This window comes from Lepisma saccharinum, chromosome 30 (genome assembly GCF_977018435.1).
Source record: "Lepisma saccharinum chromosome 30, izLepSacc3.1, whole genome shotgun sequence".
NCBI lineage: Eukaryota > Metazoa > Arthropoda > Insecta > Zygentoma > Lepismatidae > Lepisma > Lepisma saccharinum.
Window position 1 is genome coordinate 38946354 of NC_139258.1, and position 27102 is coordinate 38973455.

General features: G+C 37.4%; 1 protein-coding gene across 4 annotated transcripts in view; it reads left to right on the forward strand.

Moving 5' to 3' along the window:
* Positions 1–558: 558 nt before the first annotated feature.
* eIF2Bgamma (eukaryotic translation initiation factor 2B subunit gamma) overlaps positions 559–27102 on the forward strand; it is a 66744-nt gene continuing 40200 nt past the window's right edge. For 2 of the 4 annotated variants that reach the window (XM_083115605.1, XM_083115608.1), the window contains exons 1-5: positions 559–631; positions 6163–6346; positions 15770–15921; positions 19928–20093; positions 21844–22039. In XM_083115605.1, coding sequence (XP_082971731.1) covers positions 6190–6346; positions 15770–15921; positions 19928–20093; positions 21844–22039 — 671 coding nt within the window. In that variant the 5' untranslated portion in view covers positions 559–631; positions 6163–6189. Of the gene's footprint in view, positions 632–678; positions 816–3123; positions 3184–6162; positions 6347–15769; positions 15922–19927; positions 20094–21843; positions 22040–27102 lie in introns of those variants that run through there. The other 2 variants (XM_083115606.1, XM_083115607.1) reach the window with 2 other exon arrangements.

A 27102-nucleotide genomic window follows, 5' to 3' on the forward strand; every position in this document is an offset into this window, starting at 1 on the left:
GGCAGGGTAGAGATGATGGGGCTACAGCACCTCCCGAAGTTTTGAAATTAAAGCAGTAAAGAATGGGGGGGGGGGACAACGTGGTAAATGCAAACCCCGTTAAAATGACGCCCAATTACTATGTCCGTCTTTGAATAACTTTTAACCCTTTCGGCGCGTATAGTCAAGATAATATATTGTATTGAAATATTCGTACTTTCTAAATGCTTATTATACTTCTTGAATTTGTTGAAGTGGGCATTCGACTGGGCAGATGAAGTTTTGAGTGGGCTGTTGCCTACTCTCGCGCCCACCCGTCGCGCAGTCCCTGCAGAGACCAAAAGAGTAGCTAGCATAAGCCACAGTATACAACTCGTACAGTGCAAATCGCGGATCAAAGTGCGTCGCCCAAATGCAGTAAGAAACAGCAGGGTCTCCGAACCCCCGACATACGGAGTGTACGTATCTCGGAGGCCGCGGTCAGAGAATACACTGGTTCAAAACGAGCAGTAACGATGGCTAGAAGTCGAAAAGGATTGCCGGTGTAAGCCACTAGTGAACAACAACACTTTTTGATCTCACTCATAGATTGCTTTTGTACATCGTGATTGTTTTTTGTTTACATTGTAAAAGCGTATTTCGTGCTGGTTCGGTATGTAGAATTATTTCAATTTCGTTGTTACGTTCTGCATTTATTTATATATTTTGAATGCTGTGAAATACACATTGTACTGCATAAAGGTGTTGTGATCGCTTATCCTTTTTCTTTATGTTTGCAGTGGACCATATGTTTTGCTACGAATGTCTGATTTTATTTTATTTGTGTACAATTTGAGGTAATTTTATAATTGTAGTTGGTAAATCTAGAATATGTTTTATGGGGAGGCCAAAGAAAACATGGAAAATAAAAAAATATATATTTCAAAAAAATGTAACGGTTCCAAATGTTTAATTATTTTTCGCAAGAGCAGGAATTGCTTCAGAATACAGGAAATTGTTGTGGGACTAAGTTCGAAGCTTGGAGAAACTAATTAGCACAGTTAAAAGCTTCGCTAAGTAATAGTTACCGGATAAATTATGAATTAAAATGTATCTGGGGTAAGACTGCAGAATATGGGCTGCTTATGCGGAACTCGGTTCATGATTTTTTGGTAACGTTTTGTAGTTAGTAATCGGGAAAAGTAAGTTTTAAGGTGCGGAAAATTTATTTTCCGTACTACTTTACTATACCGGAGACACCTATAAATGATTTATTTCGCAATTTTTTACATTGCTAACGTACTATTATGCATTGCGGAACATTTCTTTAGGTGAAATAATGAATTTCTAACGAAAATAATGTCTATTTCTTACATTAAAGAGGGTAACACTTTACTATACCGGAGACGGATTTCTTCAAATTTACAGGAGAAAGTACTTACGCAAATCATTTTCTGTAGCGTTGTTGATGTTCGGGAATGTGGTTTTGATCCATTTTAATGCAAATGCATGTGGTTTTCTACGAAAATCTATTTCAGACGCGCTATTGCTGCTGCTGCCATTTGCTTTCTGCACGAGAGCACAATACGCTCTCGTATTGTGCGTATATGCTAAATTGAATGAAAGGAGTGCTAATGGAACCTAACCTAACTTAGTAGGCATACTAAGTTCATTATTTCACCTAAAGAAATGTTCCGCAATGCAGAATAGTACGTTACCAATGTAAAAAAATTGCGAAATAAATCATTGATAGGTGTCTCCGGTATAGTAAAGTAGTACCGCCCAAAAATTCTCGATAGACCCACGAACCATCACGGGGACGAGGTATGCCTACTAGGTTAGGTTAGGTTCCATTAGTACTCCTTTCGTTCAATTTAGCATATACGAGCGTGTATTGTGCTCTAGTGCAGAAAGCCAATTGCGGCAGCAGCAATAGCACGTTGGAAATAGATTTTCTTAGAAAACCACATGCATTCGCATTAAAATGGATCGAAACTACATTCTCGAACATCAACAACGCTACAGAAAATGATTTTCTCCTGTAAATTTGATGAAATCCGTCTCCGGTATAGTAAACTGTTACCTTAAGGAAAAAGCACATTCCTGCACAAATCTAGTAAAAGCAAAAAATGCCTATGTTAGGTAGCTAGGTTTAGTTCTCTTATCCTAAATAATAATTAGTCATTGTATTTATGCTAATGAAACCTAACCCAACAGGCCTAACCTAACCTTGTAGGCATTCCGCATCGAAATAATAAAATAAACTGTGCGCAAACAATATGGACGGGAATGAATGGAGAAATGCATTGCTTTTAGTAGCAGGAAAAACATTTTATCATTGTATTTATGCTATTGGAACCCAACCTAACAGGCCTAACCTAACCTTGTAGGCATTCTTCGTCTGAAATAATGAAATAAACTGTGCGTCTGTGGGTGGAATCCGGAGCGACAAATCAACTCGAATGCCGCGAAACGAAGGGTCGCACAACACTTAAGCGCGTAAACAATATGGACGCGAACAAATGGAGAAATGCATTGCTTTTAGTAGCAGGAAAAACATTTTGTACACGCAATAATATAATAGTAATTGAAAAAGTAACACCGGAAAATGGAAGTAGAAGGTACGTACTTTCAGGGGATATAAATTTTGTTAGTCTATTTAGAGCAAAAAAGCAGCCCATGTTCTGCAGTGAGACCGTATCTGGTGCGAGCAAACATTCTTGGTTTCCGGACCTAACCTTACCGTGATGGTGCGTGGGGCTATTCGTGGATGGTTATACGATCCAGAATGGTTTTTGGAGCTATGCATGAATGGTTTTTGGGGCTATGCGGGAATGGTTTTTGGGTTAGTTTATTTCACTATATTACGCAACCTAACCTAACCTTACCGTGATGCTGTGTGGGGCTATCGTGAATGGTTTTTGGAGCAATTCGTGGATGGTTATACGATCCAGAATGGTTTTTGGGGCTATTCGTGGATGGACATACAATCCTGAATGGTTTTTGGGGCTATGTGGGAATGTTTCTGTTAAGAAGGTTGAAACACTGCTTTGCCATTTGAAAGACAGCATATCAACAATGCTAGTCAAGATTTGCCCGGCATTTTGCATGTTCAGGAAGCGATAAAAGAACGAACAATAATTACTCGATATGTCGACAATAGACACTAATTTCGTTAAAAAAAGCGAAATCCCATTTTCAGCAATCTTTCGCAATGCAGAATAGGTAAGTACGAATGTTAAAAATAACAGAATAAATGAGTTAGAGGCGTTTCCGGGTTTCGTAAGTTTTACCACAGTTTTGTCATGCCAGGCTTGAAGGTCTTTCCATGCTCAAAGCCAGATCAGGTATTTGTAAGTATTTAGAAACGCTATTTTAATGCTATGTACCCTAAACCGGACCCACGTAACCTAACAAGAGAGCATTTAGCGACAAAATATCCCTTCACATCCCACAAACGTAATTGTTGGATATAAGAGAACTTTTTGGAAATGGACTTGAAAATTAAATTAATTCCATTTCCATAATCTACCTATAGTTGTTGATACGTTTGGGTAGACCTGAATATCTCACCCTTGCCCATTTGTGGATTAATGATTCTTGATGGTAGTATTTTTATTGACACACACAAACAAACAATTATGTTTATGGGAGGTTTTCAAATTGAAAGTTGCCATGAAATTTCCTGCCTATGGATTTTCTTTCAGATCTCAACTTTATGTATTTTTTCCCCTCCTCGAGAAATAAACTTTCCTCCCATCTCAAAATATTTGTTCTATTGCCATTGCTTTCTTCCCCTTCTTTAAGATTTGCAGCATTTGAAGAGAAATCAATAATTCTACCTTTAACAGGTCACATCTTTGTGAAAAGCTGTGACGTTTGGGATTGTAATTGATACAGAATTGCAATTTTAATCCTAGTTTGGTGTTACTAATGGCTAGTATGTTATTGATAAGTAAATTTTCCATGTCCTTTCAAAACAGTATTTTTTCTATTACTCACAGTTTTTGCAGTTTGAAAATATTTTTAATTTTATAGAACTCCCTAACATTATTTAAATAAATGTATGTATTTTATAAACTAAATTCGTTAAGTAAGAGTGCAGTAGGTCAATGTCATAAGATGTCAACTTTGATACAGTCCAGAGAGGTCTTCCTTTCTGATATTTGCCACATGTAACCTTACCACACTTTCAATATGTTGTTGTCATTCTCCTTTACCTCAAGTTGCTGGTGTCACTGCTGCCTTGTAATAAGGGGATCCTGCGTTAACCTCTAGTTAACCGACTCAGTTAGGGCCAGTTTTTCAATGTCCTGTTAATCTCTCTGTTAACTAACTGCCAGTTGGAGATAACAGCCAGTCTTAACCAGCACCGGGTTTTTCAATGTGAAAGTAACTGCCAGTTAACTAAACCATGGTTCATTCTCCGAAACAGTGTGTTGGCAATTCTGAAGCATGGAAATTACAGGAAATCGATCTTCGCGCCATCTGTTAGTATAGATTCAGACCGTGTCGACTGGCACACAGCCTGTCGTTTAAATATAGAACTACAAGCACGCCGCGCTCGAAAGCACGTTATTGCATGTGAAACTATAGAACAATGGCTGCGTATCCATTTTGTATGCTTACGAAATTAATTAACGAAAGACAGCACTACAAATTTGGTTTTCTTCTAATGAAGGCCAATTCCACGTGGGGCAAATGATGTTATGAGTTGAAAGCGCAGATACTTTCTTGTAGAAGAAGCGTAAAGAACTCGAAAGTCGAGATATTAATGATACCTGTTTGTTGATATAAACACTAACAGCTGGGGATACGACCCCCCGACTATTCCAATACTGGTTGACGATCTCCACGCTTACAGGTGACGAAGGAAAGCGTGGGAGGGAGACCGGCAGTCGGTAGGCCCTTCATGGGCTGTTACGCAACGGATTATATTACTATTAACATGTAAATATTGTACATTTGACTGCATGCTTTGTACCTCTCTATGCATGTTGTTGAGCAAAAAACAACATGTTAATAGTAAGCAAGCTTTCTAAACTTCTAAAAATATGAAGGTATGAGTAAAAATAATTTTAAAATTTACAGTAATATTTATCCGAGAAGATCATTCAACAATAAAGCGTGAATTGAATGCAACACACGTAATAAATAATTGACAAGAAAAAAAATACCCGTGACCAGGACTCGAACTCGTATTACAAAACACAACATGCTCCGAAAGGTGGTGCCGCTAACCACTACACCACATTACTGTTTGGAGATTGTCCCACGTGGTAGACCGGATATCCTGGTCACAAATTCTCTAACACAACCTTGCCAAGCGAATTCTAGCAACTACGCTGCTTAATTTCCATATTTACATGGACGTTGGTAAGCTGTGCCAAACAAAATAGTCTTTTTCTGTACGAATTTAAAAGTTTTATGAATCATATCTTGTTTAATCTGACAGTGAAGTTGCGAGTGTGGAACTTCGATAGCTGCACGAGGCATCCATGTTGCTTCGTAACTTCCAGTTAGGCTGGTAACTGCAAGTAGAAGTACCAGTAAAGATAATCGCCATCAGAGTTCCTGTTACGAGCTAACTGTACATTGAAAAACCGAAATGTTCACTAACTTCCAGTTATGTGCTAACATGAACCTTAACTGAACATTGGAAAACCGGCCCTTAATGAACCTAGACTTTAACATGGATTAATGGGAAAGTAAAGATTTATCATTATTAGAGAGTGTCATTGTAACTACCTATCCTTTTGGGAATGTCTTGGTACTCATTTACTTCAGAGATTATGGTTTGAGAATAACTGCAAATGCTCGAACTCCTTGAGATAATCTAATCCAAAATATTACTTACGATAAGGCTTGTAGGTGTAATTTAACCGAAGGATTGTCATGCACCATGCATCATTAATACTTGAGTCACATACCATACCCAGTGATACATTTGTGGATCGAAATACGAAATACAGGTGGCCCATGGGAAAAAAAAATCACTAAAATGTCATCAAGGCTTTCATGATACCTACAATACATAGCCGTAGCTGATGGTTGCACAATGGGTAAGTGTATTTTCTGTGAGCAGATCCAGGCTTGAGACATAGCTGAGGTGGATTTTTCCTTTAAATATCTACGTGCTGTATTTCTACATATCCAATATTTGTTTATAAACATTAAATCAGTGCTAAACATTTTTGTTTCCAGATTTGACAGTAGAAGCAGAAGAGGAAGATGGTGGCTTCTGAATTTCAGGCTGTGATTATGGCAGCTGGGAAGGGCTCCAGGATGACTGAGCTAACAGCATTCAAGCCCAAATGTTTATTGCCAATTGGCAATAAACCAATGATATGGTACCCTCTTCAAATGTTGGAAAGAGTTGGATTTCAAGGTAAAGTCTTGAGGCTATTTTTGGTGTTATTTTATATTATCTTTGCACATCATGGCATGTACTTGGTGGGAAATAACCTTTTGATAGGGGTTCACAGTAAAAAGTAACAACAATTAAGAAATTATGGTAATACCAAATGTTTACTACGACAATTGTGGTTACAAAAACAAAATTAGAAGTTAGTATGTCCACCATTTGCTTCTCTCACAGCACGAAGACGATCAGGGTAGGAGCTGAGATGATTCGCAAACAAGTTTCCACTCACTGATGATGTCTTTGCTTTGTTAATATAGTTTTTGTGGACGTCCACCACTATAGTGGGCATAGCAATCATCGTACCCTTTCTTCCAATTGTCAGTTACCCAACGTTAACTTCGATGCAGTTTCTTCACAACCCATTTGCAGTTGATGAATGCTGCTCCACCTTCCATTGCTTCTCGAAATACATTGGTTCTTATCCGATCGACAACTCGCTGCTCCTCACTGTCACACAATAGATTCACCATCTTGGAATGTATTCCTGAAACACAGAAAAGAGCCTACTTTAACACACCACACTTCAAATGATTCCATGTTAACAAAGTTTTTCTGCAGACTCCTAGCAAAAGGTTATTTCCCACCCTGTACACTCAAAAAATTCAGAATTAATTTTCCATATGTGTACATACCTTAGGTTTTTTGCTCATATTTTAGTTATTTTTACGTATTTTTTTTCCATATTGCAGAACATTTCTCATCATATACTCCATATTTGCACAATAACTACATGTCCCTGTGTGAGCGTAAGAGTTGGGTGAATTTCTTGCGAATAACTGACAAAGTTCAAAGTGACGTCAAGCACATGACAGTTTAGGACTTTTTTATGTCCCCCAATTGCGTTAATTACAAGTTTTCTGTCATCTGAACAATAATGTTTTTTAGGTTATATTTACAATTGTTGTCAACAATAGAGAATGAGGGCTCAAGTTTTGGCTCCTGTTTGTTACAAACAGGGTGGGTATAAAAAATGGGTATACAATACTGGATATGGAAAAGGTGGCCAAAAAAGCGAAGAAAATAATAAGGAGGGAACGCTCCCACAGTGTTAAAGAGGAAGTGAAAGATGAGAACGGGGTAGGAAAGGGTGGAAATGAAACTCATTTTGTCAGAATTCCCCATCGGAAAGGTGTATCCGAAAGAATTGAAAAAAACAGTGAGAGGATATGGTGTAAAATGTGGGATGAAAACACCTCGGAGCATCGTAAAGCATTTCACAGGATGTAAAAAAGGGGGAGGGGATAGGCATGATAACCCAGAAGGGCAAAAGGGAGTTTATAAGATTGGGAAAAATATGTGGGACAGATGCGGAGAAGAATGCGTGTCAGGTGGGGTGAACACAATAAGGATATAATGGAGGGTATACCCAAAACAGGACTATCAGAACACATATTAGTTAGTGAACATAAGATCGCAACAAGGGACGTTATCAGGAAAGTGAACAATAAATTGGATAGGAACGTTTATGAAATAGTCTGTCTTTGCACAGATAATTATAAATATAAATTATATAATTGGAATAAACTTAGAGAAGATGGCAATTTGGAAGATGGATGGATCGCATTTTTCAAAAAATGGGATAAAGCTGTAAATAATAATGCCAAAATGGGTTTCCATGTTACATCCGAGGTCAAGAGGGCCGCCGAGGCAGAAATTGGACTGGACTGGTGACGCACCAGTTTGAAGAGGGGAAAACTGCGGAAGGAAAGGTAGCTTCCTTCTCCGTGTTGAGCATATGCTGCACTATCGCTTCTCCCAAGCACTGGCCAGGTGGCTTCTAACTGCCACTTAGGACTTTTCTTTTAACTGTTTTTAGAATAGGAAACGCACGGTTTTAGATTTGAGTTTTATTAGTGTGAAGGTTACAGTTACAATGCGGGATTTTTTCCATAAGTGTTTCTTACCATAACCTTTTACCTGTATCCTCAACTAACACTTTTTTAATGAGACACCATGTCAGGTGTTTAGGATTATGCATTAACCTGAAGAAGGAGGCAGTCATGACCTCTGAAATGTTGTTTTGATCAACATTTCGTACTCACACACATAAGTAATTGATCTTTGATCTTTTTAACATTTACCAGGGGCGCCAACTTGTCAATTGGGGGGGGGCTCTGATCACTGAAATGAATGAATGACTCACTCCCTCCCTTTTTTAAAAATAAAAATTACGTCTTCATATAGCAGTTTTTAAGCAGCTATTATATTCCTCATACAAATGAAATGTAACATGAAAAACGTTTAGAAAATGTTTCAAAGTCTCTTTATGTCTTCTGTGTCTGCTCATTTGGCTTTTAGATAACAATTAACATTTTTATTTAAAAGTAGGCTATGTATTTACATTAAGAGGCCAACATAACAGTTTTATGCCGAGCATTTTGGGTGGTCGACTCAACTCACCTTGATCCGGAGGTCTCAGGTTCGAGGCCCGGCGAGGTCATGGGTGTGTTTTAATGTCCGGAACAGACTTGTAAAGAAAGGACATGTGACATGGCCAAATAACCTTAGTGTTGACGTATCTATAAAAATAACGAATATTTACAATATTTAACAGTTTTATTTAATTATTTACATAAACTAACACAAATCGCAGGAAAATTAGTTTTACTTTTTTGTTCTTGCTACCATATTTTACTTTTTAAATTTAATTTTGCAATAATTAAAAAACACATAGCACGCCGTGCTTTTGCAATAATGCCTTTGATCATAGCCGTTCCTTCTTTCGCAATACAGACCTTTTATAACACCATTAAGCCTTGTTTCCATGATTATGAAAAATATAAATATGCTGACCAAGGCAGTAATTTATTTTATTAAAAACATAAACTAAACGTAACGTTTCAACCTTCTAGCAAGGTCTTCATCAGACTCTGTAGCAAGTACAAAAGTAACAAGATACAAAAACAGGGCATTATATATACACAAAACATAACTCCCTCCAGACTATTAGAAAGTTGTTTTGGAACTTTCTAGCAGGTGGCTTTCACTTGTGAACTGAACTTTCACCTAAAATACTTAACATATATACTTCCATATAGAATGTGGTTGGGCTTTATATCTCACGCTCTTTTTCCTTCATTTTCTTCTTTCTCCTCTCCTCTTTCTCTCTTGTCCTTTCCACTCTTTCTAACACCTTCTTCCATTCTTTGTTTAACTTCAGTCCCCCATTCCAGTTCAGAGTCTGATGAAGACCTTGCTAGAAGGTTGAAACGTTACGTTTAGTTTATGTTTTTAATAAAATAAATTACTGCCTTGGTCAGCATATTTATATTTTTCATAAGCTTTCCTTGCGTACTTTACTGCTAGCCAGTGTTAAATAAACTCAAAGACTTTAGAATTATTTTTCCCTTATTCTTTGGACTAGAGTAAGAGATTTCGAGGATAACTAAATATCGTACATATCAATATTGCCTGAAAGTCGTGTTTACTACCTCAAATTGTTCAGAATTTACTAAACAACATACTGGTATAATTGTCATATCACCTCGTTATTTTGAAACTCTTTTTAGTAAAAATGTTAACAATACTCATAATTATATACTTAATATATAGTAATAAGTCTTGTGTTTTGCTGTCTCTGGTCATATCCTCCCCCAAAGTTGATGGTTTAGCAGTCTCAGCCTCCCAAATTGATGGTCTAGAACATTTCAAATGTGTATTTAAAATTAAGTTCATGTGGCACAATACAGAGTAAACTTTACAAGAGATCCTCTTAAGCAAAAATATTAGGGGCTCTGCTCCCACATCGTTAACATGGGGGGGGGGGGGCTCGAGCCCCTCCCCCCCAAGCCCAATGGAGTCTGCACCTAAATTTTGCTTGCCTCCATTGCGGAATGGTAAGCACAGAATTCTACAATGTCAGGGGTCATGGGTTCAAATCCCTGCCTAGGCATCAGTGTTCTTAGTGAGTGTTCTTTCATTAATTTCATCAAATCATCTATCCTTCTCATGTTTGCAATTAGGCAAAAGAGACAGAAAAGTGAAGTAAAATGAATCAACCAATCAAACCTAATAAGTGTTCATTTAAAGTTATAAAGAATAATGATTTGTCAGCAGTTAAATACTCGAACATTAACAATTGATTATTTTTTTTGCTATACTTTCAAAAGTAATCAAACTACAAATCCATGTAAAGTTTTGTCGCTTTGATTTATTTTGTTCAGCTTACTTTGCTTTTCGCCACTTTTTGCTAATTGTGAAGATAATAATGGACACTCACAAAGAATACCCATGCTCAGACTAGGTCTCTGGCATCGTAATGCACTCTGCTAACCACTCTGCCACAGAGGTTGGCGTGGAGTTTGGTCAATTGTAAGAGCCAGGAACCAGTAACATGATGTGATAACATCTTTAGGATCAACCTGACCACTTTCATCTTCTACTAAACAAACAGTCAATGCCTATTTATTTCTCAGTACTACTACAGATACAAATATATAATTGAGTAGGCTGAAAGATCTATCTAGTGCTAACTTGCTGCAATATATGTAAACTTGGTTGGTACATCCATTTGTCTACTCTTTGATATCTCAGAATGAAAGACACACACAACCATATCTAGTAACATCTTCATTTGGTAAAATATTCACAATTGGCCTGTTCATTGTGTAGTTAGATTGATTGATTGATTTGGTGCTTTAAGTCCACTTTATGCACAGTAAGGCTAATTGAGAGTGGACCTACAGTTTAAAGTGGGATCTGAACCACTATGTGCATTCACCATGTATCGAACGTGGAACCCCTTGATTACAAGGTGATAATGCTACCACTGTACCATCGGGGAGGCCCTCATTGTGCTGTTAGAGTTAACTATCAAATCATATGATACCTTCATTACTCAGAAAATACAACAGCTACATTTATGCAATTTGAATTCTGAACAATAAAATACTTAATCTCCTGAAATACTGATTCAAATTCAATATTATTATGACGTGATAAGTTATCAGTTATTTCATATTGAATAAAACACTTTCTACCTACAATCCTCAATATAACTTACTTCATCTTAAAAGATCTATCAGCTTCATTATTCTATCCAAAGAACATAAAAAAATAAAGGTAATTCGTGCTTCAAATATGTAGTCGTGACATTCCTCTTAGATACACAAAATGACAATTTCCAAGTGTTTTGTTTTTAAATTAAGCCTTTACCATAAAATAATGTCACTATTAGTATTACATGCATCTTTCTCTGTGTTTAATGTAAATTGGAGCTTTCCTGGCGATGTAATTCAAGCATCTGTTATTTGGTTTTCAGCCAGGTTAATTCAACAACATCATCAGGAAATGAACATTCCCCCAACATGTTAATTACCTGATGATGAGAGCAATGTATGCGCTTGAAATGTTTGATGCTGACGTTGAATTAACCTGACTGGTAACTCGAGAACACTTGTTAGAACCTTTCTCTGCGTTTGTATTATTACCACTATTTTTTTCTGTATTATCATTCTTGATGATAATCTTCTTATTTTCGTGTTGGCAAGGGTTGGTTGTAAGAAAAGCCCAAGAGACCGAAATATACTTGCTTTAATAAAAATAAAGACTATTATTATTTTTAATAAACATGCATTTAGGTATTGAAGATTAGGCACACACAGGAGATGTACTACATAGAAATGTTTTAGCAAAAAATGCAGGTTCGACTAAAACTTGAACCCGGGTCTCTGGTATACCGTGCCATTGCTCTACCACTGAGCTACCGAGCCTGCCTAGCCTCGCCTGATTCTTCACTGTCGCTATTTTACCTGCATGGAATCGTCTGCCAGTGCTACCACAACAGGATCTGTTGCCTTTGAAACACAGTAGACTTTGTTTTTGCCTGGTTCCTCTCAGCGTAGAGATGTTGAGATGACATAGACGATTCCATGCAGGTAAAAGAGCGACAGCGAAGAATCATGCGAGGCCAGGCCGGCTCAGTAGCTCAGTGGTAGAGCAATGGCACCGTATGCCAGACATCCGGGTTTGAGACCTGGTCGAGCCTGCATTTTTCGCTGAAAAATTTCTACGTAATTGAGGTATATTTAAGAAATTAATGACATAATCTTTCTAATATATACAAATGGATGTATGTGTGTGTGTGTGTGTGTTTGTTCCGGCATAACTCTTGAATGCCTTTAGCAATTTCAACCAAACTTGGTACACTTATGACTTACAATCTGGAAAGAAATACTGTGGAGGTAAGACACCCCTAGAGGTGGGGGAGGGGGCCATATTAGTGTGGAGTCCATAGTTTTCGGGGTCGCTAAGATGAATAGTGAAACTCACAATGCCCATGGAGCATGTTATGGTTATCATATTGTAGATTGGTATGTATTACTCACTATTAAATGAAATAAACAACGTTAAATTGTATAATGTTAAATTTAACACTACTTACGTGAGTGAGTATGAAGCTTTTTTGGAACAACGTTTCAGGGTCCTACTGCCCCCTTCATCAGGTTCGTAAATATTTTCCTAAGCACTGAACATAGTGCCGCTATAAAAAGTGTTAAAAGAGGATTAGGTTGAGGGTAGGGTTGAAAACATTTAACATTTTCCCTGACACATTCCTAATTAAAAAACTCCACATATTAAAAATCCCATAAAGACATTTAAATTCATTAAATTAAATTGGTTTGTGCTGATATTCATTGACAAGCTGAATTTTGAACACGAAAATATTCCAATTAATCAGATTATTTCCACTACAGAATATTTGTTAATGAAAATTACTGTGCAATTGAAGTGACAAATTTCAGGAAACCTATCACGGTCTCATATAATTGATGCCTGGGTTACAGTCCAGGAGTTGAGAAAAACTGCGCTACACCATACATGTAATCTCCGCAGCTCTTCTTCCCATTTACTGAATTCAATACCCGGTGCAGGCATATAGTGGTTCGGATCCCACTTTAAACTGTAGGTTCAGTCCCGATTAGCCTTACTGAGCATAAGGTGGACTTAAAATATCAACTCAACAACAACTTTCCTGAAGACAAAGGCTAGCCAGTTCTTGAAATGTGGACATAAATTCCAATTTCTGACAAACCAATATCTTTTTTGTGCAAAAGTCCACTGAAAGTGTTCTCTATTTTTTTATGTAGTAGATCTTGGCATTTAAAGTTGCAATATTTTGCCATATTTCAGCTCATTCTTCAGCAACACGTATTTTCTAGTGTCTGGTAACCGTAGGAAAAATTATCTTCATTGAAAGTCTTTCTATCCATATGCCTGAAAAATGAGGTCATTTTGAGGATGATTCACAACACTGTCTTCATTCCTGAACTTGCTATTGTGGTAGAGGCCGACACACCAGTCTCTGCCACGGTGCAGATCCCAATTTTCATTTTGTCTCCCTCTCTCTTAGCATCACATGTTCTACCATGCTCACCCACCTTCCCCATTGTTGCCAATTGTCATTCCATTCCTGGACACACTTGCGTAAACATAATTGAAAACATTTGAATAGTACTCCAGCTCACTGTTCGACAGGGACGTTAATGTGGCAATGTAACATTACGTAAATGTTGCTTTTTATTTCATTGGCTAGCTAATAACTAGTGTTGCAAACTGTATTAATGAAGCACTATTTCTATCACAGAAGGGAAAGACAAAGTAAAAATGAGTTTTGTTGTATTGGAAGCACCATAATATTATTTTAAGTACTTGACCGGTTTGATGTTGTATATGTGTTTCGTTAGTGAACGTTAAATTCCATAATGCCTTTTAGAATTGTTCAAAAGAAAGAAATTATGTGGCTCCATGAGCATTTCAATTCTCGGGAAGCTGTCATATTTGCTGCTTAATGCGATGCATATTGTTTTCTTTGATAACATTGGCATCCTTTGATGGGTGACAAGTTCATTAAAAAAACAAAAAAAACCTATGCGGCTTATCACCTGGTGGCCAATATGTATTTGTTATTCTTGTTATTGTTGCGACAGCTGGCATCGTTTGTAAATGTACAATATAGGCAGCTGACTGTCGACCGTCACAGGGAGCAATAATACTGCTTAAGGAGGGATGTTTGTGGTCCAATTGTCGTGGTTTAACACATTCGCAGGTTATTAGTTTTCAAACCAGTGATAGGTCAGTCATGTATCACATGTCGTTGCAGTTCCAGTACCAGTGTGGACGGGCTTATTGGGAGTGAACATTTAAAATGCCACCAGGTCTATTAATGCAATGGAAAAGTAATAAATTATTTATTTTATTTGAAATCTATGAAGAAGTCTTCTTTGGATCATTTTACGCATGTGTTAGTCCATATTTTGCGAAGTTTTAGTCCGTATGTATGTACATATAAAGCTACTTACTGGTGTACGCAGGATTTCTTTTCGGAGGGGGCTGGAATTGTAAAGTTGGATATTACTTAGCTGCATTCAGGGGGGCGGAATACACTATAAAATATTTCATAATTACCATTTTAAACCTTCGTCTTAAAGGTTGTTCAAAGACAAAAATTGTAATAGGGGCCATTTTAAGGCAGAGTTTCAGTTACCACTTTGTTTTTTCCCCAAGTTTTTTGCTACTTTCATTTGAAAATTTTGATTTTTCTTAAAATTTCGGGAGGGGCTGTAGTCCCCTCTTCATACGCCAATGAAGCCACTTAGTACATATTAATCCCAGCCCTGGTTATAGTGCATGATGTTTAAAATTCAAAATTAGATATAACTCTATAATTTCCTTGTTCTATTTAATAACAGCAGTGCCTCGGCACACTGTTGCGATTTTTCTATCTGTTCCATTAGCAACACTGGTTCTCTTGTTGTGTTGCACAGCACACGGCATGGAAGAGTGGGTCAAGCTATATGTGTGAATAGGGACATTGAATTTTCATTTTCCAGAGAATTTCTATAGATTTTAGTCTTCCGAAAGGTAAGAAATTACTGCTTACTGATGCAAATGGGTAGTGGAGCATCAATTTTTGAAATGACAAAATGGCGTTTGAAGCTCACTTGATCCCTGTTACAGCCTTGAGAAAATTTGAGTTCTCTACTCCATCCTATATATTTTTTTCCAGACTTTGGAGGTTTTCATTTGACTTGCCCTAATTTTTATATGCCTGAAATAAATGACTTCATGAAGAAAGAAAATATGCATAAACACATCCCTTAGTTCTCAATGTTTAACTGATTCATTTAGTAAAATTTATAAATTCGTACGTAATAATATGTTCCTAAGTTACATGTGTTACATGTTCCTAAATTGTGGATTGTGTTAATGCTTTTGGTTACTTTACTATTTCATGAGTATGGTCTTAATCATGAGGCTTTTGTATTATTGTATGTATCCTACTTGCTTATTTGGAGGATTATTAGATGTCTCTCTACTGCATTTTCTATTGTTAACTGTTAATTTATAAGATGCTCGAATGATAACAGTTTTATCGTTTCATTACAGATGTTATTGTGGTTGTTCAGGAACACGTTCGCTCCGAAGTCAATTCTGCCATAGAGCGATTGGATCTTAAAGTACACTGTGATGTAGTCGGTATCTCAGAAGATGACTGGGGAACTGCAGATTCTCTACATTATATACATGATAAGATCAAGGTATTTTCTCAAATATTTTTAAAGGGTCATATTTTGTCATATTTCTCAGGGCGGGCGATCTAAGATTGGAATTTTTCTGGCGTTGTCCCCACATAAAGTGGCTCTGGGGTTCACCCAGCCTCAAATCAGTGGGTACCTGGTGGCAGCCTGGAGGGTAAAGGTGGTCAGAGCATGATGCTGATCACATCACCTCCAAAATGGCCAAGATCGAGAATGTGTGGCACCCTACATCACATTCCCTAAATGTGCATTCATGGCACTGTGCTATATGCACGGGAAACTATACTTTTTACCATATTTTGTAAATTTCTGCATTAATATAACACAATTTTTCATTGCTAAAGTTGACATTTTTTTCTGATTGTGGCATAGACATTTCACACAAATTGAACTAAGTAATAGAAAATAATTTCAAGTGCATGGTGTCCAAATACCGAGATGATATAAATACCATACTCTCATAAGTTTTTTTTCTTACAATATTCCTACAGTATTGTATATTTAAAATGCTACTTACCACTTCTGTCTGTATATTGCATTTATAACAGGTATAGAGCTACTTCAAGGAAAATAATATTTGGCGAAATGTCTCTGTGCAACTTGCCTTTCTTCCGTTCAACTCTGGCCGTAAGGAAGTGTGCTCCACTCTGCTCCTCCCCTCCATGCGGGAGGCTATTTTGCTTGGGCTTCCACTATAATGTATTAACTGTAATATTGCAATCACTGTGAACAATCATTGTTAGAAATAAGGATATTTTACATCTGTTTTGCACACTCCATTATATTCACAATTAATTGTTGCAGATGTGATCAGTTTAATCCAAGCTAGGCTTCAACTCCAAGAATTCTGTTCATCTTCAATCCATGTTACAGTGTAGCCATCTTATATATATTTACACATATTCCTACCTGTATAAAGGTTGAAGGCAAAGCATTCGCCTGCACATTGTAATATGTAGAGGCATGCATATTTCGTTTTTGATGAAAACACGAAATGTGAAATAACACACACTAATGTTAATTTTTAATGTTTCTGAAAGATGTGAAGTGCATTTTCCTACCTTATTTTGTCACGAAATAATGCGAAATGAACTGCAAAATGCAAAATAGACTCTTAAACACGAAATTTACCATTTATATACCGACGCGACACTTTCTCGATGTCTGAAGTATCCTGTGAGTTATGCAATTCACAGAAAATTCTGCTTCGAACATTTGAGAAGCAAATATATCCCTTTATACAGGAATAAACTTATTATTGTGATAATGATTTAGTGTGCTATTAGAAGGGATATGTTTATTTTGTGTAATAGTGCTATTTTTAAATCAAATTTGGGATTATATTCACATTTTTAAAACCAAAATGTCATTTTATATGCCACTTTTTCACCGCTATAACACCGAAATTTCATTTTGTTTACCGCTTTTGAACCTGAAATTGACACTGTTTTTGTACTGAAATTTTACTTTTTTATTTACCAAAAATATGTGCCTCTAGTAATATGTCATTAAGGCACATGGAGGAGAGTGAAGGTAGAGACCCCACATAGTCACGATCTCAGTTGTTATGGATGTGATGTGATCAGCACCATGCTCTAACTGTTTGCCCCCATGATTCCCCACTGCTTCTCATTTCATAAGAGGCTGGATGAATCTATCTCATGAATCAAACCTGGGTCCCCCACATGGCAAACAGGTGCTCTACCAACTGGATCACTGTGGCTTCTATACATGTTTGAAACTTCACTGATGTAATTGCATATATTATTACAGCATATTCAGTGGCATAGTAACCAGAAATGTTGATGAATAACAATGAAAGCTCATATTAATTTATTTTATACATTATAATCAATTATATTTCTACTGATTTTACATAAAAAATATTTATCTTAGATTCTTCAATATGACTAAAACTATGAGGGTTATGGAATATGCTATATACGAGGTGTGGCTAGAAAAAAACCGGATTGTTGTTGCTGTCGACAAATGACAAGAGCGTCAAGGTCAAGCGGTGCATGAGTGTATAACGTGATATCCTGCCTATCGACTGTGTGATTGCCCAGGGTGCGCAGCGCTCAGTTCCGCTGTAGCTTGTGGACGAAGTGAACCGTACATCTGTGCTCTGTCGGAAAAATGTTAAGTGTGAAAGTGGAACAGCCTATCAATTTGAAGTTTCTTATGAAACTCGGAAAATCCGCCACAGAAACTTATGGTTTGATGAAGGAAGTTTACGGATATGAGTGTTTATCACGCACGCAAGTGTTTGAGTGGTTTCAAAGGTTTAAAGACGGACGAGAAGTGATTGTGGACGACTCGCGTCCTGGACAGCCTTGAACGTCGAAAACTGAATCAAACATTGCAAATGTCGGTGAATTGATTCGAGAGGATCGTCGCTTGAGTATTCGAGCTATTGCAAAACAACCAACATTATTACATTAAGGTGCTGACGACCCTTCGTGAGCGAGTAAGAAGACGACGACCTGATTTGTAAAAAAGCAAGTCATATCTTCTTCATCAGCACAATGCTCCTGAAAACACGGCATTGTCAGTCAAGGCTTTTTTTGGCCAAGCATGGGATTCCAGTGTTAGAACAGCTACCCTATTCGCCGGATATCACTCCGTGCGATTTTTTTTTATTCCCAAAGGTCAAATCAGCTCTGAAAGGAACCAGATTTACGACCGTAGAATGTGTGGAAACAAAAGCGACTGAGGTCATGAACATGGTTTTAGAAAATGATTTCCAGCGCTGCTTCCATAAATGCAAGATTCATATGTAGCGGTGTATCGATAGTTCAGGGGAATACTTTGAAGGGAATAATGTTTGTATTGTACAATATAACCAACAAAAGATTTTGTAGCAACAGTCCGGTTTTTTTCTAGCCACACCTCGTATGTAATTCTACTAGTAGAATTCGGAACAAGTACAGTAAAACCTCATTAATCCAAACTAATGGGGGTGGGATGAGTTGACTGGTTTAACGAAAGTTCGGATTAACTGAAATAACCTAAGAGAACAGTAGAAAGTGCATTAAAACTCCGTTTATAACAACAAAACATGTTTATTATGGTGTATTTAAAGGGCATAGGCCTAAATACACTATACAGTACAGTACAAAGTTTAAGGGAAACAGAATTTCATCAGTGGTTGACTGCCTTTTCTTTGGAAAGTTATCTTGTTGACTTCTAGCCACATTTAAAACCTTCCATTCTGCTTTTTTTTCTTGCCTTTTGCCTGTCCGGATTAAGCGAAGTCCAGCTTATCGGGGTCAGGATTAACGAGGTTTTTACTGTAATAAGAAACATGGATGAAAGACAGCTTTGGAGTCACTTGCAAAATATTTCTGTGTGTATCAATGGTCTCTGTGGGTAATTGAATTTGGAAAATGAACAATAATCTTTTGTTCATTTTATGCATTACATACATATTCATAAGAAAGTATTTTTTTTTAATACGAGGTGTACTAGCTGGCAACATTGGTCATGTCAGAGGACAGTGCAAGGTGTGCCATACATCTGGCCATGTTATTCAGTCAATATCCAGATGAATGAAAAGAGTTGAAATTTATTGTACAAAAAGATATTTACTTTAAATTTGTTTTTTTCAATTTGATATCCACAGAGACCATTGATACACATTGATTTTTTTTTTGTTGCAAGAGACTCCATAGCTGTCTTTCATTCATGTTTCTTTTCACTTTGTAGAAAACTTTTTTATCACTTAGTAACTTTTCCCCATGCTGCACGTTCATGTAGAGAAACATTTTCTTCTCTAATGTTTGGAAAATATCCACACAGACAAAGTTAATGCCAGTCAAGGATCATGTCTCTTATCGCTTTTTGCACATGAGTTATGTACATTTAAAGTCTTGTTTGCATGAATTTTCAGACACCCTGTAGTATCAATGCTGGTGTTGCAACTCAAATTTGGGCACTGAGTATTACGGAATATTGCAACAAGAATTATTATTTGAGTTGTTTTATGGTCGATATTACTTTCTTCCAGACTGATGTGATTGTTGTCAGTTGTGACCTAATCACAGATGTAGAGCTGCATAAGGTGTTGGACAGGTTCCGAGTCCACCAGGCTGCTGTCACTGCACTGTTACTCCAACCATCCCCAAGTGCAGGACCAACAGTAACACCAGGGCCTAAATCAAAACAGAAACCTGGTAAGTAAAATTGACAGTATAGTGCAGGAGGCCTTAGAAAGATTGCTTCGCGTTCTTACAGCAGACGACAATATGGGGGTGTGTCTGCGAATGAGCGAGCCCAGTTGCCACAGCTAGCTCGCTGCACCCTTCTGGAAGGGTGAGTGACCTCTGCCTCTTGCTACCTCAGCCTGTTTGTTCGGCTGAGGAGCAGATGACACGAGAGTATCGGCAATAGTGTGCGAGCAACGTCTGCTGTTAGCCCGCGAAACGCTCTTTCTAAGGCCTCTTGCACTATAGTTCACTTGCACTTGTGTACAGACTTGCTTTAGCGAACAGAGTCTCCTGCCAGAGTATTCCTATTGAATATGGCACCTTTTCAAGTGTGCGTGTATCAAACTTGCTACAAAGAGTAAAGAAATAATAAAAAAAAACAAAGCTCAAGAAGTAATTGTTGTAGAGAGCTTCAGGACAATGACTGGAATTTCACATCGGCCCTGTGGATGCTGGATGGAACAAATTTGCAGGGAAGCACGACAAAAGCCCACTCTATGAGGATATGTAATGCTCGTGCAGCAACTTTGAAAAACGAAAAGGTGATGCTCAAGCCGATTTTGAGCAAAATGCAGAGTTTCAATTAAATGAGTGTAGATCGGAGAAAAAATAAGGACTTTTTCAAACTATGCTTGTAAATAGTAGTAACAATGGATATATTGTTTTCTAATTCTAGTATGTCATACCTTCATATGTATACTAATGATCAAAAATGACAGAACTTAAATATCATGCGTAGTTTTCAAGAAATGGTGCATTAATTGCTGCCGTGCACTGTTGATCGAAATATCGACCATCCATCCCCATCGGGTGTACATGTGGCAATCGAAAATTTCGATCATCAGGATGCTAGAAATTAATATGCATTAAAATTGTTTGAAAAATGAACATGTAGTTATTCCCATTTTGGTTTTAAATGCATTTAAATATATGGCTTATCCATTTCAAGTCAAATACACTTCAGAGATCCTACTGGAAATTTGTCCAATAGTTTCATAATTCTTTGCACTTGTTCATGGCATCACAAGTGATAGTACAGGGGATAGACAAAAATATGGAAACACCATGACATTGGAACAGGTGACCGACGCAATATTTCCACTTGAAATTGGACGAGGTGCGATGTTGCTTTGTTTTGCGCCGTGAGATAGAACCCTGTCGGACTGGTAGGAGTCGACAGTTGCACTGTAGATAGCGTGCAGTGCAGTTGATACTGAATCATGTCCGAGCTGACAGTGTTTCGCAGAGGGCAAATTGTTGGTGCTTGCCTTGCAGGCACCTTTGTTACCGAAGTAGCCATGTTATTTGGCATATCCAGAGTGACTCTATCCAAGATCATGATGACATAATAGTGTGTCCGGAAAGACGTCATCAGATAAACACCTGCATGGATGAAAATGTACCCTGAGTGACAGAGACAGAAGAACACTGAGGAGGATTGTGACCATGTGTTGCATGTAGAATGGTTCAAGATCCCATTATCCACCATCCAGGACTTGTATTTGTCCATTCCTCAGAGACTGCAGGCCGTTTTGGAAGCTAAAGGCAGTCCTGCACCTTATTAGCTACAGCATTCCGGCTTTTTTTGCTGGTGTTTCCATATTTTTGTCCATCCCCTGTAATTGATATTAATATTTGTAAGAGATTTATTAGTGATTTTTAAGAGCTCGTAATGTGAGATTATATTGAGGTTAATGTATTATCTTTGTTTTTCCAGAAAGGGACATCATAGGGATTGACTCAAAAACATCTCGTTTAGTTTTTATGGCCTCTGCATCTGATTTTGAAGAGTCTCTCACTCTTCCGAAATCTCTGTTAAAGAAGCATCAGCGTCTGTCAATTCATAGTCGCCTGGCTGATTCACATTTATATGTCTTGAGGAAGTGGGTGTGTGATTACTTAGCTCAGGAAAGGTTAGTATCACATTTTCCTTCATTGTATACACTTTTCTTTAAGAAATGGTAGAAAAATAAGGACAAATGTTCACTGTGTGCCAGTGGAAAAAATGTTCATACACTGAATACTGAAACCTGTGATATTTTTATCATGAACATTATTACCTTTCTGATTTTTTAATATTATGTTGAACATGTATTGATTATGCTGTGTAACAATTTTCATTGTAGTAAAGCATGGGATTCCCTGTCAAACATTGTAGTAAAACATGGGATTCCCTGTCAAACAATTACTCGAAGTGGATTGTCTTTTTCATCGCAACATATTACTTTCTTTAAGGACTTTTCTATTGTCTGAGCAGGTAAGAGTAGTAACAAAGTTTTTTCTGTTAGGTCTGTCCTCCTTACCAACAACACCTAATTCATCACAATACTCCACATAGTTTTCGAGAAATGATATATTTTTTATTATATGGTGAGTTTTTTTCATCCACCCAATGTCTGAAAATCTTCAAATTTTCAAAATATTGTATCTTTCAACTTATTTGTTGGTCAAGTCTAATATTACATATTTGTCGTATTGGACCATGTGTCTATCAGTAAAGAAAAAATAAATAATTGGAAGCAAATCCATGACTATGAAGCAACCTGCTCTGGGTGATTTCATGTGTATTGACCATTGTTCCAATATGTGAAAACTGGTCACAGGTTGCAGCAGTTGGCTAGTGAGCAGAACTGAAGTGATTTTAAACATCCAAAAGGAAACGTGTGCCCTTTTTTGACGATTCTTTTGATGCTCCACTCCTGTTATAAGAATTGCAATGAAAACATCATAGTGTCACACACACAGCTTTGAATAAGTAACTAGTCAGTTGACTACAGGAAAACCTTGTTAATATGATATTGGTTAATACGAAGTACCCTTTAATCCATAGTTCTTCCCATTTCACAGCTGATAAGGTAGAATTTTTAATGTATTTCGGTACGGATAATCTCCCTACTTTGCTGATGCCTGTGTGATCGCTGTCAAAATTCTTCGAGATTTGCTTGCAATACACGAGAGATTGTTTTTCTTTCCATAGGTCTCGGTGCAAACGGGTTTCTCATGAACTAGAATTGTAAGAATTTCGTGGAAGAGAAACGAGTGTGCACAATTGAAATAAAATTTTTTTTTTAAAAAACTTTCTTTGGTGAAAACGTTTTCATGTTCTATTTTCCTTCCCCACAACGTGAATCCTGTGCGTAACAGGTTGCATATCTACACACGATAAATTTTGTTACCGTCTCCTAAGAATCTTTGTGTCCTCATTTTGTGTAACATTTTTTACAATTTCTTTAAGACTTACAATATTATTACATAGTACATATAAAACTTATTTTGTGAGCTATTACCAAGTATAGGATCCACCAATTTGAACGTCTGATCTTTAAAATTAGATAGAATGAAAACCACAAGTGATAATGACATATATATTTTTATTTTATTTTGAAGAGCAAACAATGGCATTATGTTTTGAACAGTATGTTGTTGAAATATCCTCCTCTGCTTCTGTGTGTGGAATGGATTCTGAATGTCCAATTTTCCAGTACGTCTGCACACATATTGAGCGGTATAGCCTCAATAGTTCGTTTGATGTTCCATTTCAGGTCACAAACTGTGTGTGGCGTAGTCTCATAGACCTTAGATTTGACATAACCCCATAAAAAATAATCCAGGGGGGTTAGATCACATGATCTTGGTGGCCAGTTCACATCACCCTTTCTGTAAAAAACTCGTCCGGGGACCTTTTCCTGCAATAATTCCATTGTTTGGCGAGCTGTGTGGCAAGCTGCACCGTCCTGTTGGAAAAACACATTGTTGATGTCAAGATTTGCCAGTTTAGGCCACAAAAACTGCACCACCATATTCCTGTTTCACTCCTCATTGCAGTCACGTGATTTCCATGTTGGTCCTCAAAAAAATAAGGCCCGACACCCCACACAGTCACTTTCTTAGGATGAAGGGGTACGTCCAGAATCACTTGCGGATTTTCATCTGCCCAAATCCTACAGTTTTGTTTGTTCTGTCGGTCGATTATGTTGACCATAAATTCCTCTCAATGCACGAAATGTCTGTCGAACTGAACACGAATTTTGATAATAAATTCAAATAATTTCTATGCGTTATTGCATTGTGTTTCTCTCCATGATAACTTGCCACAGACTACTGCACACAGATGTCACAGTTCCATCTCGTCATTCCAGTCAGTGTTGCCACAACACTTTCAAAGTTCTGACGTTCAAATTGATATACCCTTTATAAAATATCCATTATGGGGACAATTTATACTGTAATTTATTTATACTTGCAAAACAAGTGCCATCTTGAAAAGTTTGGATAACTCGAAGTTGTTTAATTTGAAGTTGACATTTTTTGGTCCCTTGAACTTCGTATTAATGAGGTTTTCCTGTATTTAGAATCCCCAAACGCAAGTGAAGAATTTTCATGAGATTTTGAAGAAATATTTCTGCTAATCACTTTCCTATCTGCCTGCCTATAACATGCTGACAAAGAATTTCTGGATTAGTGTTCCTGACAAAAAATGATTGGCAGGAAGTCTTGTCGTACATACATGTTAAATGTGCTTGACCATAAATCTGCTATTGGATTAAAAATTAAGGATACTCGAGTCCAGACTCCAATAAAATATTACCGGCAATCAGTAGATCAGCGGGGGTGCCAGGATTAATCATCTAGGGGTGCTGAGGGGGTGCGGAAAGAAATTTAGGGGGTGCGGTGCTGAAAGTAAGAAAACATTAAAAATAAGCATGCAACCTTTCAAAACTGGTGGAGCAAGGTGCCAAAACTGGGGGGAGGGGAGCAGGACAGTCTGCTTTCCCTTGGGAGATAAGGTTTAGCATAGTGTGGGGGCAAAAATAGTAAAAAGGGGGCCAATTGTACCCCTAATCACCACCACTGATTAACATAAATTACTCACTGAAATGAAATTATAGTGTGAAATATATAACTTTTGATTGACATTCATTTTCCAGGGAGGCTGTTCCCCCCACTTGCCTTCCCCCTGGACGTCCATGATGATGTGCATTAAGTCTTATACTCCAAGAAAGTGGTCATACAGTGTAAACATTCAGATACACGTTGCAGTCTTATTGAACTATGTCCTGAAATACAAAATGAAATTATCCTTGCTTTTAAAAACACAATTTTTGAACTTTTCAATGTAACCAATGGAGGTACAAAATACATAGTACGTACTGGGCCTTGTTCTGGGCTCGTTTTGAATGTAATGAAACGGAATATCAGGAGTTCTGAATGTGAAAATTGCGAACATAGATACATCTATTGATTTTAATGCAGGGTGAGATTAAAGAGAGTGAGGAGGATTCTCCCTCTCCTCTATCTTCAGCCATCCCAACCAGGAATATAGAAACCATTTTATCATGCTAAGCATAAAAATATCTTTAAACAATTTATGGCATGTGTACCACATCCAACTCCTTTTAGAAGCCATGTTTTTTCGTTATTTTCTCATACATCTATAGGGTGTTGTATTTTTTAAAAATACTGAGTTGAGATGGTTCCCGATCAACTCGTAAGAGGTCTAAGTTTGGAATATTTGTAAAACATTTGACAAATCATTTATTTGTAACATAATTAGTTGTACCTAATGACGCTCTTCAAGCACTGAAAGTACTATCATTACACATACAAAACAGAAATCCTTTAGATCTCAGATCAAGCAAGCAAAGCCAAATGTTCAAAAGTTGTTTTATTTTTAGTTTCAATCTTTGGTGGACAATATGAAGAGCCGGCCAAGGTTTCTTTTCATATTTAGTGGTATTAAATGCAGAAACATGCGTGTTTTAAGGTGACTTGTCAATTTCTCGTTTTGAAAAGGTGAATTTTAATGTTCTACGATGCCAGAGGTCCCCGGTTTGAAGCTCTGCCTAGGCATGGGTGTTCCTTCATCAGTTTCATCATATCATCATTCATCCTCATTTTCACGATTAGCCAAAAGTGGCAGAAATGCAAACTAAAATCAAGCAAATCACTCAATGAAACATTCCCATCTCGCTCAAAGACCTTGTGAATCCAATCCAAAATCTACCCATATCTACCAGCCAAATGTGATATGTCATAAACCTAACCTTTACTAATTAGAAAAATAATTTAGAAGTTTTAAACATACTTTTCCTTTCCTTATAGTACACCCCAGTGCATTGCTTTCATGCAGAAAAAAATGCAAGAAATTGAATGAAGTCTAGATAACACAGTGACCTTGACAAGCCAACTGGAAAACCATACGACCTGCAGCGAGTCTCATTTATCTCGTGCATTTCATTTGACTAATGTAATTTTCTTCCAGTTTGACTTTAGGGTTTAACTTTAACTTGTGTTTGTGTTGCATTCGATATCAAAATTAGATTTTAAGCTATTAATGTCCAATTCTAAGTACTATATCTAATACTTAGGTAAAAGTAAGTTGTCGTCGTCTGATAAAATCACAAATTGCACCCTGTTCTAATGTCTAGGAAAGGGAAACATTTCGTTTTACCTAGGAATGATACCGAGATGAGACGAGTCGAGAATTGTCACAGCCTCATCTTGTCACCTGTGTGGTGAGGTCCTTCTCGCGTTCTTGTTTGTGCTTTTTTGTTTCGGTTTCCACTCAGAAGTTGTTGAAAATTATTCTATGTATATTCACTTTATGGGCTAATCGGGACTGAATCTGCAGTTTAAAGTGAAATCCAAAGCCTTGTGCATGGGACCCTTCAATTACAAGGCGAGATATCTCGTCCTGACCCACGAAATGTTTGCTATAAGCAACATGTACATTGTGTCACCACTCAAAGTTTCACAACGTATATGTCATTAAAGCAAAACGTTTCTTAATAAAGTTTTTCTGTTTTATATTTGTTTTGATGCTGTGAACCATCGGAATACGGAATTACCGTGCGTCCATTTCGATCTTCAGCCGAGAGATCGGGAGAAGCGTGGCGGGCGGTGCTGACGGAGATGCCGACATTTGCGGCCTGTAATGCCCGCTTATTTTTATGGACATATGCAGATATTTATATAA